Source organism: Rhincodon typus, chromosome 31 (genome assembly GCF_021869965.1).
Source record: "Rhincodon typus isolate 14 chromosome 31, sRhiTyp1.1, whole genome shotgun sequence".
In the NCBI taxonomy this organism is placed as follows: domain Eukaryota; kingdom Metazoa; phylum Chordata; class Chondrichthyes; order Orectolobiformes; family Rhincodontidae; genus Rhincodon; species Rhincodon typus.
In genome coordinates this window covers 3,521,490-3,542,072 of record NC_063362.1, presented here as the reverse complement: position 1 = coordinate 3,542,072, position 20,583 = coordinate 3,521,490, and the positions used below count along the sequence as shown (strand labels likewise).

Below are 20,583 nucleotides of genomic sequence, written 5' to 3'. Positions count from 1 at the left end.
AGACAAGCAACCTGTCCAAATTTCTTACACGTGTCTCAAAACAAAGACTTTGGATCGCAGGAGTACTCTGGATCTTGTTCGCAGTATATAACGAACAGCAGGACGTACTTCAGCCTATCAATTCTGCTCTGCTGTTAACGGAGATCATGACTGACCTGATCATTCTCAACTCCAGTTTCCAATCCCGCCCCAAAATGACCGTCAGTTCCTTTACTGACTAAAAATCTGTCTTTAACAAATTTGTACTTCTGTACCACTTCTCACACAATCAGGACAGCCCAAACTGTGTTTAGCCAGTACATCATATTTGAAGTCTAGCCACTGTTTTGTAATGATGGTAAGATGACAGCCAATTTGTACCCACAAACAGCAATCTGATAATGACCAGGTAATCTGTTTAGGATGTTGGTTGAGGGATATATATTGATTATAGGAATGCCACATAATGCCATTTAGATAGACAGCAGTGATCTTTTATGTCTACCTGAGAAATACCCCTCACTACATCTGGAACACAGTGCACATATTCAAGACCTCAACTAGCCAGGGGATGGTTATGGCAATAAAGCATCAGTCAGGAGGTGGTGAGGGTATCAATGGCTTCCCTAGCAACTGCTGTATTCAGTTCAGACTAAGTTACATAGGACATTCAAGATCCAGTAGGGGCAGCATGGTGGCTAGCACTGCTGCCTCACAGCACCAGGCACCTGGGTTCAATTCCAGCCTCGGCCGACTGTCTGTGTGGAGTTTTCACATTTCCCCATGTCTGCGTGGGTTTCCTCCAGGTGCTCCGGTTTCTCCCATAGTCCAAAGATGTGCAGGTTGGGTGGATTGGCCATTCTAAATTGCCTGTAGTGTTCAGGGATGTGTAGATTAGGTGGGTTATAGGGGAATGGGTCTGGGTGGGATGCTCTGAGCGTCGGTGTGGACTTGTCAGGCCGAAGGGCCTGTTTCCACACTGTAGGGATTCTATGATCTATAACCAGGCAAACCTTTAAGCCTTTGATGGCAAAGGTCAATAAGATGCAGGTGCAGGGGGCATTATCTCTGGAGAGTGGCCTTCAGCAGCTTCCTCAAGAGCCCTTCCATTTCCTACACAAGGGAGTTTCAAACATTAGTTCAGCTATTTTTACTACTACAACTGGAGGGCTGTCTTTGGCCACACAATTTTTAAAACATTTCTATGGAACGTGGGTGTCACTGGCAAGGCCAATGTTTGTTACCCATCCTTTAATTGCCCTTGAACTGTGTGGCTTACTCAGCATTTCCGAGCAAAAAGAATCAACCATCTTATTGTGGACCTGGAATCACACGTGGGCAAGCCTGGGTAAAGATTTTCTGCCCTAAAGGACATTAGGGAACCAGAAGGGACTTTAGAATGATTGATGGTAGTTTCATGGTCATCATTACTGAGACAAGCTTCATCTTCCAGATTTAGTTAAATTTCCATTAGCTGCCATGGTGGCATTTGATCTTGTGTCCTCTAATCAACAAGCCTGGATCTCTCAATTACTAGTCCCAGTGACATTACCACTATGCTAACATCTTTCACCAAAATTGTGCAAACCTAACTCATTCATCAAGGTTAAACTATCCACAGTATTTAAATCCGTTTCTACTATTTATCATTCATGATTAAAGACATAATTGTGCAAACTACTGCATGGGATTCTGATGAGCAAGGCATCTGGCTCCTGGGGATTTGATAATGCCTTGATCATGTGCAAATTAATCATCATTTAAATCAAACTCTTATAAACTGATTAATTTTCACATCAATTGATGTGGCCTGGTTCCACAGACAGCTCACCTCAGGGACAATATTGTTCAGTTTCATAAGGAACATGAATAATTCTGATCGTAGAGTCACACGGCACAGAAACGGACACTTTGGCTCCAACTCATCCATGCTGACCAGATATGCCAATCTGATCTACTCCCATTTGGCCCATATCCCTCTAAACCCTTCTTATTCATGTTACCATCTAGATGCCTTTTAAATGTTGTAATTGTACCAGCCTCCACCACTTCCTCTGGCAGTTCATTCCAGACACACACCACCCTCTGTGTGTAAAAAGTTGCCCCTCAGGTCCTTTTTAAATCTTTCCCCTCTCACCTTAAAACCCGTGCCCTCTAGTTTTGGACTCCCCCACCCTACGAGGAAGACCTTTGCAATTCACCCTATCATGATATTATAAACCTCTATAAAATCATCCTTCAGCCTCCAACGTTCCAGACTATTCAGTCTCACCCCGTAGCTCACTCTTCAGTCCTGACAACATCCTTGTAAATCTTTTCTGCACCCTCTCAAGTTTAACAACATCCTTCCTATAGCAGGGAGACCAGAATTGTATGCAGTATTCTAAAAATGGCCTCACCAATGCCCTGTATAGCCACAACATGACCTCCCAACTCCTATACTCAATGAAAGCAAGCATACCAAATACTTTTTCACCACCCTGTCAACCTGTGACTCCACTTTCAAGGAACTATGCACTGGCATCCTTAATTTCTTTAAATAAAAACCAAAAGAACTGCGGATGCTGTAAATCAGGAACAAAAACAAAGTTGCTGGAAAAGCTCAGCAGATCTGGCAGCATCTGTGAAGGAAAAAACAGAGTTAACATTTCGGGTCTAGTGACCCTTCCTCAATCTCTATGTTTGGCAACAGTCCTACTATTAACTGTGTAAGTCCTTGGTACTTAGATTAGTCTCAACTGTGCCAGGAGATAAAAGCATGGGAAAAAGGGGTTTAAGAGATACTAAACCAACAGAGACCAGTAACGTTTTCCCACTGAGGAGTGGGCAAGCAATTAATGTCATGCAGATTTTAAAAATTGGTGGATTAGATGCCAAGTATGTTGACACTGATCAAAGTTTTAAATTCACGACAAAATTGTCTCTGTTACTGATACATCTTCTACAAATGAATCTTAAGCCTACTCCTAGCAGGCATGTGCCCACAGGAGTTACCTGCACCTGATAGTTGGTAGTACGTTTGTAATCTCACAAGGAGAAACCATATAGATTGCTTGCTGAAATCATGTTTACATGGAGGTGCTATCCTCAGGTTAGAATGAAAATATGTCCCTGCAGCAAAGTAAAAGGAACCATAACCATTTGGTCATTCTCGGTGCTCATACTGGCTGCCCAAGTGAAAAGTAAATTATATGAAATTACTGAACTATAGATTATTTGAAAAAGCATTACTTACTTCAATATCCCTTTCTTATGAGCAACCTTCCGTCCACATTGAACTGTAACCTTCCGTCCTTTGGAAACTCGTCTAACCTTAGTCCTGGGGGGTACAGGTGTAGGTGCATTGGTTGGAATGGGTGGATCTGCAGAGCATTTAAGCCATTATTTATCACTTTTATTAAACATAAGATTCAGTGTATTTTTTGAACAATGAAAATTAGAATAATACTTAAAAGCTGGGATTTCCAAGTCCCAGAATCCTCTCAAATCTACAATGACAGAACTTGTGATGAATTTTGCAAATCCTTGGCCAAGTTACAAAGCAATGTTGAACAGCATATGAAAAACAGACTGTATACATCCGAATCACAGGAAACTGCTATATCCCACATCTATGCTTTTTTCCCTCTAAACATGACTATTCCAGTGCTTTCCTAGATGGCATGCAACATTCCACACTCCATAAGCACGAGATCATCCAAAATGCTGCTTCCTGTGTCCTTACTGGCACAAAGTTCCATTGACTCTTGCATTTCCTGACCTACACCGACTCCCAGTTAAGGGGCATCTCGATTCTAAAATTCATGCTCTTGTTTCAAATCTGTACTTGGCCTTGCTTCTATCCCTGTAACCATCTCCAGATCTACATATAACTGCACCCATCTCTGCAGTATGGCTGATTTGTTTCACCCCTTCATCACCAAGGCTCTAAAAGTTCTAGAATTCCCTCCCTGTGCCTCCCCACCCTCTACTTCACTTTCCTCCTTTAGGACACTACTTAAAACCTACCAATCTACCTTAATATTTCCTGATGTGGCTCATTATCAAATTCTGTTTTATATTCTTCCTGTTAACTACCTTGGGCATTTATTACAATGAAAGGTGTAAAAATACAAGAGCTTGTTGGTGAATAGCTTTTCTAATCTCACTAATAGTAATTGGTTGCCCATTTCACAAACAGTTTTTCTTACCTTGCATTGAAAAATACTTCAAACCTGTGCCAGGGATAGCAGTAACCCAAGTCCAGGCAGGTTTACTCAATGATAATACCACACCTTCCCCACTTGAGATTTTAAATTTCAATTCAAACAGATAACGCAATCAGTGTGTCTGTTTTAGATGCAGGGTTGTCTTTTCTCAACATTTAATGATAAAATTCTGGTCTGAATTGGTAGTTTTCTATCTAAGGCTGAAAGTCACTTGCACATACATGGAACGGCTGATAGATGTGAAGTTATCAAGATAGATACAGCACACAACACCCTGTGCTAGAAGGTGATTCTGTTATTTCTAACTGAGACCTAAATCCCTACAGGAATTATGTTGTTGTTGTAATGGAATTTGTGGGTTCACAATCAGAAAGAGAGCTCATTATCGTGCAGTAAATGGCAATGATTTTACGCAGCCCACTGCGCCAACCTGAGTTAGAAAGAGTGTGAGCCTACAGTAACTCTGAGTATGGATGAAAACACGAAGATGGAAAGAAGTGGTGAGTGATTGGCATCGGATGCAACTGTACCTCTGCAGAAGTCACAGCTTAAGGGGCAATGCTTCTTCATGAAAGAATGACGTTTTTCACAGAAACCCATCTGTGCCCAGGAAGGACATTCATCAAGTCTGTCTAGGCAACCTTTAAATTAAGAAATAAGTTATCAGTGATTATACCTCTAATTACTCAAGCATGCCTTCACTCCTCCCTCACCCCTGCCCCCCACCCCAATGTATTGCTCACAGGCTAATTTTCTTCACCTTCCTGTGTCAGGAAATTCCCACTTTCTTCTTAGCAGCATATTAGCGTAATAAACTGTGTCACAGGTAACAACCCTGAAAAGTCCCCCAGAATACAGAAAATAGATGGATAATGTGAACTAAGTAATGAACATCACAACTGATTGGGAATAAGCTAAATATTTGATAATTGAATATGGATGGTGCATTATCTGCAGGCATTCTCACAATTATTCAAATAGATTCATACAGTCATACATCACAACCCTTCAGCCCAACCAGTCCAGACCGAACATAATCCCAAGCTAAATTAGTCTCACCTACCTGGTCCTGGCCAATATTGCTCCAAATCTTTCCTATTCATGTACCTATCCAAATGTCTTTTAAACATTGTATTTGTACCCACAATCACCACTTCCTCAGGAGGTTCATTCCACATGTCAACTACCCTCTGTAAATTGCTTCTCATGTCTTTTTAAAAACTGTCTCCTCTTACCTTAAAAATGTGCCCCCTAGTCTTGAAATCCCCCATCCTAGGGAAAAGACAACTCTTATCAACTCTATCTATACCTCTCATTATTTTATAAACTTGTATCAGGTTGCCTCTCAACCTCCTACGCTCCAGTGAAAAATGTCCCGGTCTATCCAGTCTTTCCTCATAACTCAAACCTTCCATAGCTGGCAACATCTCTTCTGAACCCTCTTCAGCTTGGTAATATCCTTCCTATATCTGGGTGACCAGAACTGGACACAGAATTCCAGAAGAGGCCTCACCAATGTCCTGTACAACCTCAACATGACTTCCCAAATCCTATATTCAAAGGATTGAGCATTGAAGGCAAGCATGCCAAATGCCTTTTTAATCTCCATGTCTATATGTGATGCAAACTTCAAAGAATTATGTACCTGCACCCCAGATCCCTCTGTTCTCTAACACTATCCAAGGTCCTACTATTAATTGTATAAGTCTGATGCATCAAAATGCAATACCTCACATTTATCCAGATTGAACTCCATCTGCCACTTTTCAGCCCATTGACCCATTTGATCAAGATCCCTTTGTATTCTTAGAAAACCTTCTTCACTGTCTACAATGCCACCAATTTTGGTGTCATCCGCAAACTGACTAATCATGTCTTCTATATGCTCATCCAAATCATTTATATAAATGACAAACAAAGGAGGACCCATAACTGATTCCTGTTGAATACTGATGGTGACAGGCCTCCAGTCTGAAAAGCAACCGTCCACCATCACTCTGTCTCCTGCCATTATCAGATCCAATTGGCAAGCTCACTCTGAATCTCATGTGACCGAACTTTATTAATTAAAGTACCATGTGGAACCTTGTCAAAGGCTTTACTAAAATTCAAATAAACAACGTCTATTGCTCTGCCATCATCAATCTTTTTGGTAATTTCCTCAAAAAACTCATTCAAGTTTAAAATCACACAAGACCAGGTTATAGTCCAACAGGTTTATTTGAAAACACTAGCTTTTCAAAGCATTGCTCCTTCCTCAGGTGTTAGTGAGCAAGGAGGTATCAAGACACAGAATTTATAAGTACATGATCAAAAGATCATACAACAGATGCAAATGCATTCAATAAACCTAAAATGGCTGGCTGAATCCCTTCTGTTAAATCTTTAATCAGTTAGAAGGGAGATGCAGGTTTCGATTGATTAAAATGCAAATCCCAGAATTTCTTTCAAGTCACTGCCCCGAAATAACTAAAGGTTTTGCCAATATATACACAAGGTGACATCTCAGGTCAGACAATGCATTTTAGGGGTGGGGACTTGTTTAGAATCTGTGTTTTAACCTGGACTCAGACTGGTTTTATTTCCAAAGCAGGGATTTATAAAATGTCCTATTGACCGACTGTGTCTACAAATTGTGAGCTTTCTGACCAAAAAAATTGATTGTATCTGTAAAAACAAATGAGCAAATGCAAATTCACCCAATAGATTTATATGTATGTGAGAGTGAGGGAGAGAGCGCGCGTGCGCGTGTGTGTGTGTGTGTGAGGGAAAGAGTGAGAGTGAGTGAGGGAGAGACTGTATGTGTGCGCGACTAAGAGGGAGAGAGACTATGTGTGTGTGTGCGCGCGCTCGCGGGCGCATGTGCATGTGTATATGTTTGGTACCCATGAGGATGGCCTCAACCATCATCTTGAGTTCATTTTGCACGACAGGTGACCCCACCACCATACTCTCTCCCTCCGGCACACAACACGCCCTCACAGACAAACATACACACACACACACACACACACAACATTCTCTCCCTCACTCACACATACATATAAATCTATTGGGTGAATTTGCATTTGCACATTTATTTTTGCAGATACAATCAATTTTTTTTCAAAAAGCTCACAATTTGTAGACACAGTCGGTCAATGGGGCATTTTATAAATTCCTGCTTTGGAAATAAAACCAGTCTGACTCCAGGTTAAAACACAGACAGATTCTAAACAAGGCCTCTCACCCAAAAGCATTGTTTGACCTGAGATGTCACCTCTTGTATACATTGGCAAAACCTTTAGTTATTTCGGGGCAGTGACTTGAAAGAAATTCTGGGATTTGCATTTTAATCAATTGAAACCTGCATCTCCCTTCTAACTGATTAAAGATTTAACAGCAGGGATTCAGCCAGCCATTTTATGTTTATAAATTATGTTCAATACATTTGCATCTGTTGTATGATCTTTTGATCATGTACTTATAAATTCTGTGTCTTGATACCTCCTCTCTCACCACACCTGAGGAAGGAGCAATGCTTCAAAAGCTAGTGATTTCAAATAAACCTGTTGGACTATAACCTGGTGTTGTGTGATTTTTGATCTTGTCTATTGCTGATAGTATAAGGTAGGGGTGGAGGTCAGATAGACCTTAGGATTAGGGTAAAAGTTTGGCACATCATGGGCCGAAGGGCCTGTACTGTGCTATACTGTTCTATGTTCTATGTCCTACTGCAGTTCAACACTAGCACCTCCACATCAATTAAGTTTGTGAGACACGATTTCCCTCACACAAAACCATGTTGACTATCCCTAATCAATATTTGTCTCTCTGAATGTTCATAAATCCTATCTTTTACAATCACCACCAAAAATTTACCCACAACTGAAGTCAGACTCACAGGTCTATTGTTCCCAAGTTTCTCCTTACAACCTTTCTTAGCCACAGTTTCGTAGAACAAAAAGTAGATCACCAAATGACACAAATTCCATCTATCGATCACTCAGATTTTATAGCACAGAAACTGATCATTTGGGACAACAAACTCAAGCTGGTCTTTACTGTCCAGACAAACTAGCTCCGATTTTCTTTTAGCTAACCGTGTTGGTTAAGCTGAATGAGTTTTCTCTCACATTGTTACCATTCTGTCGGTAAAAAATGGAACCAAGGGTTTTATCTTAGCCTCCTCCTAGCTCTGGTCTCTACATTACCCCTCAGTGACAGCATCTGAAGGCATGCTGTTAGTTTCCACAAGTAAACTGACTACACCTGCTCCATCCCACCACCACCATATTCTCAACTTCTCCAACATTGTTACTTTATCAGACTGCTCATTCCATATCAGGTACCAGATGAGAAATATCCTCAGTTAAATTTTGAGTAGTTTGAAGTGATTGTTTTCAATCCCTGCTCCAAACTCCACTCCCAAATGACCAACTCCATCCTTCGCCCTGGCACCTATCTGAAATTAGCCAATCTGTTTACAAACTCAGTGTCTTATTTGATCTTGAGATGAACTTCCTAGTTTGAGACATCTTGAGAATGCTTATTTCCACCTGAGTAGCACCGCTTGGCTTCAGCCCTGTCTCAGATCTTCCGCTGCTGAAATCCTCGTTCATGCTTTTTCTACAGATGCCTGGCTCTAATCCACTTCAGGCTGGCCTCTCACGTGTTATCCTCCACCAACTTGAGGTTGTCCAAAGATCTGCTGCCTGTATATCTCAACCTGCTGGGAGTCCCATTCCTTGATCACCCCTGTGCTATATCAAACAACAACTTTAAAATTCTCATCCTTTGTTTACAAATTATTTCCCAGCCTATCCCCTCCCTGTGTTCGTAATCTCTAACCCCACAACCTTCTGAGATCTCTGCACTTCTTCAATTTAGGCCTGTTTTGCATTGCCAACCATAATTACTCCATCACAGGTAGCCATGTCTTCCATTCCCTCGACCCTAAACTCTGGAATTCCATTTGCTACACCTCTCCGTCTCACTTTCTTCCTTTACGATGCTCTTTAAAAGCTAGCTTTTTAACCAAGCTTTTACTCATCTGTCCTAATATCTCCTTACATGGTCCAGTATCATACATTCAGTGTAAAATGTTCCTGCAAAGTACTTTGGCATGTTTCATTACATTAAAGATGCGACATAAATCTCAGTTTATGTCCTTGTAACTCTTATCATTATCCTTTCTCTCCTACATTCTTATACAGCTTCCTCGTGAATACATCCTGGCTATTTCTTCTTAATTGCCATTTCTGGTGTAAGTTCAACTGCGTAAAACAGTTTTTCAAATTCCCTACTGGACTTATTAGTGACGGCTGTCAATGTTTTGTTTTAATTTTGGAAGAACTGAAGAGCTCAGTATACAGCATCTTATTACGAAGGCCCTGTAAGATTAGTCAGATGAGAACTAACAGTCCTTTCTCTGGAAGGATGCCATGTGTGCTGCAAGACTGAACAACCCAACTAAACCATAGGAGACTGAGAAAGCACTGAAGCTGTAGGTGGATGGGAACCTGGGGGAGGTTATCAGCATTCTCAAAGCACAAATGTTGAAGCCTGCTTTGAAATGTACCTAACTTTGCTGCTTTGAGACTGCAGCTAAAGTGAGAACTGATTAATCTAGAATGTTCAGTTCAATCTACAGTGGAATCATTTCCCTTATTCAAATCGAAAATGCAGTATGGAACTAATCTGGTAACTGGGAATCCCAGCTGATGAAGGGTCTAGGCCCAAAACATCAGCCTTTCTGCTCCTATGATGCTGCTTAGCCTGCTGTGTTCATCCAGCTCCACACCTTGTTGTTATGGATTTACCTTGTATTTTCACCTTTAAAAATATCAATGGAAAGTTTGAATTTTTTTGCAAAATAAAACTATCAATGGAAATACTAGCCATTGTTCATCTCATGTATACTACTTGTCCCTTGGTGGCACAGCCTGGAGGTTGTTTAACCAACATCAATTAACATTGAAAGCTCAGAATTTACTTCAATGATCTGAAATGACAATGGAAAAATGGATGTTAAATACTTCCAGAGTTACAGTAAGTTATTAGTATCCTTCAAATTCACTGGTGCTTAGTTTGTTGTCCAGTAACTGAAGGCTCAAGTTAGTTCCTCACGGGGCTTTCATCTGCAGAATTCTTCATCCACACTTGGGATGTCGCCTACACCACTAGCAGCTTGGCCAAGTGGGCAGAGGTTTCTTAGCAGCAGGACGTTTCAACTAAAGGAAATAGTTGGGTATTGGGAGTTGTGCATGGCTTCCATTATTCTTTCTCTGACAGTGAAGCCTAGACATCAAACCTGCTACATGGGAACCAGAACTGTAAATCTGTATCACACCTGCACATGATACTGTCACTGTTCACAACTCTACTGGTACAGATGAGGGGAGTGCCACAACCTCAAGCCTTACCATACAGCCTCCAAATCCCCCAAATATCGTCCTGACTGATTTTATCTTTTCCTGTTAAAGTAGCATTTTTGTGCATAAGTGCATTCGAGTTCTGAGAGTGCATTAATCCAAGGCTGTGTCCAATCTCATGGGCTGCAACGTGTACCAAATCAGTGAGCCAGACAACTGTGGAAGAGATCAATCACATTTAGAATCACATTTATAAAATTAAACTAATGTTTATTTTGGAATCATTAAAATTTATTAAGCAATATTGTTTTACCAAAGATAAATAGGAAACTAGGGGTTACTCAAGATCTACCAAGATCAGAAACACCAACTAATATTTCCCTCTGCCACCACACAGTGATGTTGCACTTTGCTTTTTTCAAAAAAAAAGCAGCATAATTGCTACTTCAGTTGGGATCAGCTCACTGGATAGACTACATATTGATCCTGGTCTGGGTCAATTCTGTGTTTAGCCATCGAGAATGGTAAGTTACCTGGAATTCCAATTTAAGCAAAGATATTACCTGAAGTGTCAGCAGCTGATTGAGGGAGGATTAGCATTCAGTCAAAGCCTGCAATGTCAACAACACCTCAACTATAAGGCCAGCAGCTTTTAAAGGACATTCACAGTATAAATCTCACCTTCTGTTTTAAATGAGTTGGTCCATTTTATAACGTGGGACGTTATTATTTTGAGTGTGTGTTAAAGCAGTGAAGTAACAGAAATTATGCCATATGTACAAACAGATAACGTGTATAATTTGCCACATTACAAACTGCAGGGTAGAATGTTCCCATTTTCAGTTAAACGGATTTTTTGAGCGAGACTTGTGATGCCTGGTCATCTGTGGTGGCTTTGCTTAGAATCTTCAACTTTCTCCTCATTAATTATGCAGCTGGGCTATTTGGGTAATGTTTCAAAGCATCATGTGACAGGATAGGCAAACATGATGGCCCATTGTCAGGACCTTGGCGTATTAAAGCAGCTGACACCATACTTTCAACCTCAGCTGCACACACTTCAGACACTGCAAGCCAGGAACTGGTGGAATACCTCACTGGTGCTGCATGGCCATCACTGAGGACATGACCCAGAAAGGGAAACTTGAACCCTCCTTCGTGGGCAGGGCCCTGGAGGTGCTGGTAGATGGAGTGATGGAGAGGAAGTCCTGTGGACTGCCAATTGAGGCAATACCATCAGAGAATTTGCACCATCTAGTTTCCCAAGGAAGGAGAGGAGAATTGGAAGTGGTGTAGAAATGAAGGGAGATGGGCTAATGATGAGGCGCTAATACATGGAAATAGGTGGTTGCTGCTTAATAGCAAGTATCTGATTAAGAATGCAAAACCTTTACTTTTTTGACATGACAATTCTGATTTCTTTCATTCTTGCTGTATTTTCTTAACTTTCTGCTGTTGCCCATGCTACACAAGGAAGGGGAGAACTCTGCACATTTATTTAATCAAGTATGCAGTTAGCAGAATAAAGAAGAACCAATGAACTATACTTCAGAAGCAAAAACAGAAATTGCTGGAGAAACTCAGCAGGTCTCGTTGCATCTGTGAGAGAGAAACAAAATTAACACTGAGTCCAGCAACCCTTTTTCAGAACTCAACTATATTTCAGTACTTTTTACTTTGTTCACAGATTAATTTTATACAACATACTTTTCTTCCAGCTGAAGCGAGTTTTACCCAATATCCAATGTTCAAAATCATCAAAATGGATTTCTCCATGGGATGGAAAGAAAGCATGTGCTAGTTCTCCAGTTATCCCATCAAAACATGGATGTGAAGGAACTTCCAAGCAGTCAGTGTGATTTATGGGATAAAATCCTAGCAAGGAGAAGAATAACATAATATCAATGATCATATTCATCAAATTCTCTACATTTATCCTGTTGCATCCATAAAAGATATCCAATTTGCAACTTGGAGTGACTAGTTAAAAGTGCTCAGGTTTGGTCTTAGTTTCAGATTCTCTTTTATCCATCTATGGTTTAAATGAACTCGGATGAGTATTCACTTCTGAAAATATCATTGTAAACACCTTTAACAAAACAAAGTGAGACAAGACTACATGTTGTTTAGTGAAGTTAGGAAAGGCAGCAGGTGACCTAGTCAATGAGGTAAACATTGAGAAGGCTTTTGAAGGAGGAAAGGTAAACCAGATAGAGTGTCTTCAGATTTGAACTGTGGTGAATTCAGTAAGTTTATCAATGACATCCTCTATTTCTATATTGAGTATTTTCATCATCTTTGATATCAATAAACTACAAGAGCAGGTCACAGGCTATGAACCTTGCAGCAAAGTAACTCACCTCCTGACTCCCCAAAGCCTGTCCACCATCTACAAAGGCATAAGTCAGGAGTGTGATGGAATAATCCCCACTTGCCTGGATGGGTGCAGCTCCAACAACACTGAAGAAGCTTGACACCATCTAGGACAGAGCAGCCCACTTGATTGGCATCACATCTACAAACATCCACTCCCTCCATTACTGGTACTCAGAAGCAGTAGTTTGTACCATCTACAAGATGCACTGCAAAAATTTACCGAGGCTCCTTAGCCAGCAATTCTAAACCTATGATCGCTATCACTGAGGACAAGGGCAGCAGATACATGGGGGCACCACCACTTTCAAGTTCCAGAACCGCAGCAGGTCATGGAGGCAACTCACGGGGCAACTAGAGATGGACAATAAATATTGGCCCAGTCAGTAAGGCCTTCATCCCATAAGTGAATAAAACAAACCTCTCACTTACCGATTTTAATGTCAGCACTGACATTTGCAGGAACTTCAGTGAAATTGAAAGGAGAAACCTCGCTCCACATTTGAAAAGCAAGTGCAATTGCCTTTTCTGTGTCCTTTTCATTCAGGGTCTTTGGAAAGGACAGAATTCTGTGAATGGAAGCAACTTCATTCATGGATGATATTACAAATAAAATGCACAAAAAATTATGTGCTACATGTAATTTCAGCACATACTCTCCCATGGAAAGTTGTGGCAAAGTTTACCAATCACTTCCAGTGTTATACCGTGTTCAGCCTGGTAGATGTCATGGTTAAAGTTGGGTCAATTGAGCACAGACCTCTGCCTTTTGCCCTTGGAGTTGGAATGTCACACTATAATAAATATTAAATGGCTCAAAAGTGACAAAATCTGAACTTGTCACATTGTGGTTGGAGGTGAAATATTCAATGAAGGAGTTACTACATTGCCTGTTTTAATCACCCATTTTCCACTTTACCATTTTAACTCTGTCCCAAAAATGCTGGATATAAAAACCTACCATTAATAGGATAGCTTTAGACCTCTAGGACTTTGTTGTTGACACTCTTAAGTCAACTAACGCTACAGAATCTTCTTCCCCATGAAAAGACACTCCCATATGTCAGGGACCACCTCTTACAGCCAGAAAATCATTGACAATTTAGCTCATAAGCACGGTGAGCAATGACAGACATCAGCCTTCACAGATAGGAGTAATCTTTTGTACTACAGACAAAATTGTCAAAATCAAAAATTGGTTATCCTATATTTGTTATGTCAAAATCCTGGAATGCTCTTCCCTTCTAACAACATGTATCTACTCTCTACGGATTGCAGCAGTTCAAAGTGCATCACCATGACCTTCTTTCCCAAAGATAATTAGGGATGAACAATAAATGTTGATGCAGCAAGCAATGCCCACATCCCATGAACAAGTAGTAAAAATAAATGATGTCTTCAGAGTAGCATCTACATGCTAATGGATTTGTCCTATTTAAAAATGAAGGCTCCATAGAATAGGAGGATGACTTTTAGATTAAGTTTGAAAAGGCTTCCTTTGCATTAATTGTCATTATACAGTAGCTTTTGCAAATCTTGGAGGGAATAGAATAAGATTGCTGGCCAGACTAGAAGGCCAGTGTTGCAGTAATATTTACTGTAACACAACATGAAAGTCATGCAACATGGACACCAAAATTGCAGAAAATGGGGTCACAGAATTTATTGAATGGAATTGCTCTATTCATATAGAGCACTGCAAGAATTTAGTTGACTTAGCAGAACTAACTTATTCTCTGCAACAGATTTAATTGGCTTTAATGAAACACAGGATCCATTAAAATAATTTATGGACACTTCACTGTTGCAATCAATTAAGATAGTGTTAATTTATATTGTTATAAATTCCTCCACAAGATGACATTTACAGTTTTGTTTTAAATTTATAGTGGTCAGATAATAAAGATTTTAAAGTTTGACAGGGAGATAGGCTTCTGAATTAATGATGGTGCTATGAATAAAATATGCATTTCATAACATATTAAGATGAATATTGTGTGTCCAAGTGTTAGGATAAAAAGGAATAGTAAAACTGAGCAGGTCAATGGATAATTTATTAGATGTGTACTTTCATGTTTGTTTGACAGGTGCAGCTTTGCATTTTCCTCCTGGTAACAGAGTGATTTTATTACAGGAATAGCTATCCAGAAACAAGCGTGGACTTCCTACTTATGGTATCAGGGCACTTTAATTCATTTAATGAAATAATGTACAATAAAGAATGTGTATCATCTATTTGGGCCATGAAATTACCAGTTTGTTGTCAAAACCCATCTGGTTTACAAATGTGCATTGAGGAGGAAATTTACTGGCTCCACCCCTTTCTGGCTGATGTGAGTCCAAATCCACAGCAATGTGGTCAACTCCTAATGTCTCCCTCAAACTACCAAATTGCACTGGTTCAAGAAAACAGTTCACCATTAGCTCCTCAAGAGCAGTTAGAGGTAGTGCAATAAATGGTGGTCTTGCCTGCAAGACCCACATTCCATGAAGGAGTTAAAAGTGAAAGCTTCCATTACTAACACTGTGTTATCATGTGTATGTACAGAAGGTGGGCACGGAAGTGGAACTGAGGCCACAGACCAATCAGCTAAGATTTTACTGAATGCTACAGCAGGTTAGATGGGCTGATTGGCCTCCTTCTAGTTCTGATGATCTTTTGCAGAGGCTCCTTGTGAAGGCAGTGTGTAATCTGCCTGAGGGAAATACAGGGATATTGTCTCAAGCCGCCAGCTGTCAGATAGCAGGGTGGCCCAGTCTACTTCCTCTCAGTTGACAAAGGTTTTGATGGGAGAGGCACTGACAGTAGAGAAAAAGTGCCTCTGATGCAGTAAAACATGCCAAAGCATTCCACAAAAGCATCATCACAGAGTGACACAGAGCTAGACAAGGAGATGGTAAGTCAGGTGACCAAAAGCTTGGTTAGTTGTAGGTTTCAAAAAACATTTTAGAGACTGAAAAATGAGCAAAGTAGTCCGTTCAGCCCATCAATGAGAGAAAGAGGTGGGGACAGGGTGACATAGGGAGGCAGTTCCAGAGCTTAGAGTATGGGCAGCCTGTCAATGGTGGAGTGATTAAATCAGGGATACCTTAGAGGTTAGAATTGGAGTAGCACAGACACTGGAGTTAGAGGAGATTACAGAGATAGAAAGATGATGATGAAAGAATTTTAAAATCAAGATGTACTTTGACTGGGAACCAATGTTGGTCAGGAAGCAAATGGGGTGATGGGTGAGTGAGACATGGTGCAAGTTAGAACAAAGGCAGCAGAGATTTGGATGACCTCTCTTCCACTCAGGTTTTAGTTGTACATTGAATATTGGTGAATTACTTTGTTTGTTTGTGGTCTTCCTGTCTTTAAGACAGGAGCATAAAGTAAACAGGAGCCAAGGATGAAGTATGTAGAGGGTGCTACACTGGAGGGTAAGCCAAGATTGTGTTAGAGAAATCGAGTCTGGAGTTGACAAAGGCCTGGAGAGGGTTTCAGCAGCAGATGGGCTGAGACAAGGGTGCAGGTAGGTAATTGCATTGAATCATCTATTGTCATGTGCATTCAATGGAAAAATACAGCGAAAAGTGTGTACCTTTGCTGTACATACATGGCACCATTCATATTAACTTAGAATACGATAAGAAAAAAAGATAACTTGAGAATCCAACTTTCCTTTCCACTGCTGCAATCCCACTCAGGGCTTTCCAGCCCTTGCCATGCCCCTGCAAAAGTCCCCTGGGTCAGCCAGCTCGGAGGAGATTCCAAATCTCTTCGTTATATTGGTCAGCCAGGGGCTTTCCTGATTGGCCCAGGTTCACAAACCCAATGAAGGGTCTCATAGTCCACAAGGTCCTCCTGGTTCCAATCACTACGTCCCTCCTCCCACCCCTCCCCCCCAGGTCTTGGTCTTTCTCTTGTAGCTTTTCCTGTGACATTTTCGCCCCAGGTCCGGTTCCTCTGGCTCGGACTCTGACACGGGCTGTAACCCTGCTCGTGTCTGGAGCATCTCGGCAGAGTTACCACCTCTTCTTCCAGTGGCAGTGGTATCGAGGCTGCATCTGTCTCAGACTCTGAAATTTCCTCAACACCAGATGGCAGGGAGAACCCTGTGGTCTCTGACAGGTCTTTCTGGCTGTTCTGAGGGGCCAGGTTATGTTTTGCTCCTGCAGTGTTTGCAAGGTAACCGCTTTCTGCTGATCCTTACGTTTGTTCAGGACTGTATCACCTACCAGAACTTTGTATGTTGCGGGACCTGACCTCACGTGCACTTTGCCTCATACCCATACAGAGCCATTCCCATGGTTCCAGCACCAAACTTCATCCCCTGAATTAAATTGTCTCTCTCGCTCAGGGCAGGCATGTGGCCAGCATTAGTGTTCCTGATGTTGTTTCACCCTGTCCTCCACAGGTCTGGGAGTTTCAGGTTTAGCCTGGGGCAGAGTCTTCCTAAGGCGCTATCCCTGTTGTTGCATGAGGGAACAGGAACAGGAACAGGAACTGGGGCAGTTTGTTTTGAGTGACACTGTAAGCTGCTTCTTTAAGCCTGCCTTCAATGTTTGGACCACTCTTTCTGCTAGACTGATTATGTGCATTATTTAAAAAGGAGATTCAAGATAAGCATTTATTAACTATGTGCCCAATAGCTGCACAATGATTGATTTTTACTTCGGCTACTTCTTTTCATAATACTGTCCAAAGAGATTGGACTTTGCATGTACTTTCGGCAATTAGTAATCTAATTTGATCGAATACGCACAAGAGACAAATAAGCTCCGCTTCTCTAGTATCTCTGTGGCATGTGATAGTTTGGGAAACTTGGTCGGCATGGACAAGTTGGACCGAAGGGTCTGTTTCTGTGCTGTATGACTCTGAGTCTACGACAATGGATGGTATAGAGCTGTCCTTATGTGACAAATGCTGTTTGACTTTAAGAAATACTCATATTCCCTGCTGGTAAATGACATCCCATTGTCCGTGACCAATACGTCTCGGAGGCCAAAAATCATGAACAATGCTTGCAGCTTCTCAATCATCATCCAAATTTACCGAATGGACTTCATCTTCTAACGAGTTTAATCCGGTTTTGTCGACTCTGTAAGTCAAGTAGGTCACTTGGGGCACCTGGAACACATTTTTTTCCTTCTAAGCCATATGCCCACTTGGGAGAAACGTTTAAGCACAATGTCCAAGTACTAAGTGCTCTTCATTGGTCTTCCCTGTTATTAGCACATCATTCAGGTAAATGACTATCTGGGGTAGCCCTTGTAAAATGTTCTTCATGGTCCACTGGAAAAGGACACAGGCTGATTACACCCCAGATAGCAGCCTTGTATATTGCTGTAAGCCCTTATGGTTATTAATTGTAATGTACTTCTGGGAATCCTCATCCAGTCACAACTCCAGGTAGGTGTGGCTCATGCCCAGCTTTGTAAAGGCCAGCCCTCCCACCAGCTTTGTGTACAAGCCCTCTATGCGAGGGATCGGGTATTTATCCAGCTGTGAGTAGCGGTTTACTGTTTGTTTAAAATCCCCACAAAGGCAAACCGAGCCATCAGGCTGCACAATCAGTATGCCCAGTGCTGCCCATTCCACAAACTGCACTGGTTTGATTCCCTCGGTCTCCAGCCTCCCTGATTTCTGCCTCTACTTCAGTGCGACGGGCAAATGGGACTGGGCGGGCCTTGCAAAATCTCAGAATTGCTTCCTGGTCAACATGTAAAGCAGCTTTGGCTCCTTTGATTGTCCCAAGCCCTTCCTGAAAATCTCTTGGGTATTTACCTAGGACTTCACTGAGGCAGCCATTTTCTAATCGAAAAATGTTGAGCCAATCCAGGTGAATCTTGCTCAATCAATACCGCCCCAATAGGCCTGGGCCCAAGCCTTTTACAACCATCAATGGTAACTCTAAAAACTGCTTCTCACAGGAAACCAGAACTAAAGTTGTACCCTGAACCTGTAAAGGTATGTTCTCAGTCTGGCTGAGGTCTTGTGCAAATCTTGTTAAAGACAGATTCTGCAACCACAGATACAGCTGCGCCAGTATCGACCTCCATGGGAACTAGGTAACCAGTTAACCAAACATTAATTTTAATTGGTTCCAATTTGAATGTTGCTAGGCCAATCTCCCCAATTGTTCCAAGCCACATGTAGGGGGACTTCCAACGGTGTGCACTCTCCTGGGTACCAGCCTGTGGGTTTCCTTACTCAAGTCAGGCCTTATAGGATTCCTTTGCTGTCGCGAGTCCACATACCGGCAGCAACTACAATAACTTTGCCGGCCCAGATCCTGAAGAACTGTTTAGTCACTTGGTCAAGGCTTAGCTTTGTTGTGGGGTTCTGTTGTGGGCTGACCTAGGGTCCCTCTGCTCAGGACATGCCCTCCGTGAGGCTCCATGGGTGCCTTCACTCAAGTATTGCTCCCTAACCTCAGTCAGACAGGTGAGGATGTCCACTTCCATTGGGATGCCCTGTAGTTCCCATGCTCCATTTGCTGCATTTTCCAGAGTCAGTTGCAGTGGCTCTTTGAAGTCCAGTTAGGCTTCAGCTAGTAGGTGCTTCTGCATGGTTACATCATTAATCCCACATCCCAACTAGTCTCTCAGCTTCTCATTCGGGGTTAACCCAAAATCACATACCTCTGCCAGTTGTCTCAACCTCGTTAAAAATTCTGATACAGATTCCCCAAATTCTGTAATAGCTCAATAAAACCAATACCGTCTCAGAATTAGACGTGGTTTGGGGTCATAAAATTCCATAAATCAACTCCACCAACTCTTGTAAGGTGTCTGGTGCCGCTGGGAAAGTTAAGCCCCTTATAACCGAAAATGCTGCGGGTCCGCAAGCAGTCAGAAGGATTACTTGTTGCTTTTCATCTGTCCCGATGTCAGTTGCCTGGAAAAAATATCACATTCTTTCCACATACTGGGCCCAGTCTTCAACAGCAAGATCAAAACGAGTCAAGCTTCCCAAACAAAGGCATGATGCCAGAAATGTTTACGCCAACTCCAAGATGACTGTTGCAAGTGAGAACTGTTTTCTCCCATTGCCATGAAAATAACTGCGCAGAGCCTGGTATCCCATCACCAAGTCACCCTTTATTTACTTGTACACAGTACACTGGCTTGGCCTGTCAGCTCAGAGTCAGCTCCCTGAACTGAGGAGATTCTAAATCTCCTGGTTATATTTTTTTCAAAAACTGAGGAGATTCTAATCTCCTTGTTATACTCTTTTATTCAAATTCATGTAAGTTATAGCGTCACAGACACAACACATAACATCAGTCATAGTACATCAAAAACAAGTCACCAAAAACAGACGTTAACAGAGAACATCCGACAGAAAAACTTATCAGTTTAAACAGTAGATTCAAGTCCATATAAGGTAACAGTGTCTCAAACATGACACATGGCAAGGTCACTGCACATCTGGCAATTTGCGAAAGAGCAGAGATGTTGATATAAAATTTCATATAGAAACACATCTCAGTTCAAACAGTAGTACAAGATCTCACAAACAAACATACATTCCCCAGGGCTACCGGTCAGTGTACAGACACAGGCTGGTGGGGATACACAAAGGCAAAATACATACACAAAAGCAAAGTCCAAACATGATAACACAGTACGCACACGAAGGCACGGTACACTCACAAAGGCACGGTACACTCACAAAGGCACGG

General features: G+C 41.6%; 1 protein-coding gene across 1 annotated transcript in view; it reads right to left on the bottom strand.

Moving 5' to 3' along the window:
* Nucleotides 1-20,583, bottom strand: part of mmp23ba (matrix metallopeptidase 23ba) — a 31,460-nt gene that overhangs the window by 4,313 nt on the left and 6,564 nt on the right. Inside the window, exons 3-7 of the mRNA XM_020534104.2 lie at nt 13,346-13,482; nt 12,248-12,415; nt 10,592-10,756; nt 4,718-4,828; nt 3,215-3,341 (exon numbers count right to left, since the gene is read on the bottom strand). Of these exons, the coding sequence (XP_020389693.1) occupies nt 3,215-3,341; nt 4,718-4,828; nt 10,592-10,756; nt 12,248-12,415; nt 13,346-13,482 (708 nt within the window). The remainder of the gene's footprint in view (nt 1-3,214; nt 3,342-4,717; nt 4,829-10,591; nt 10,757-12,247; nt 12,416-13,345; nt 13,483-20,583) is intronic.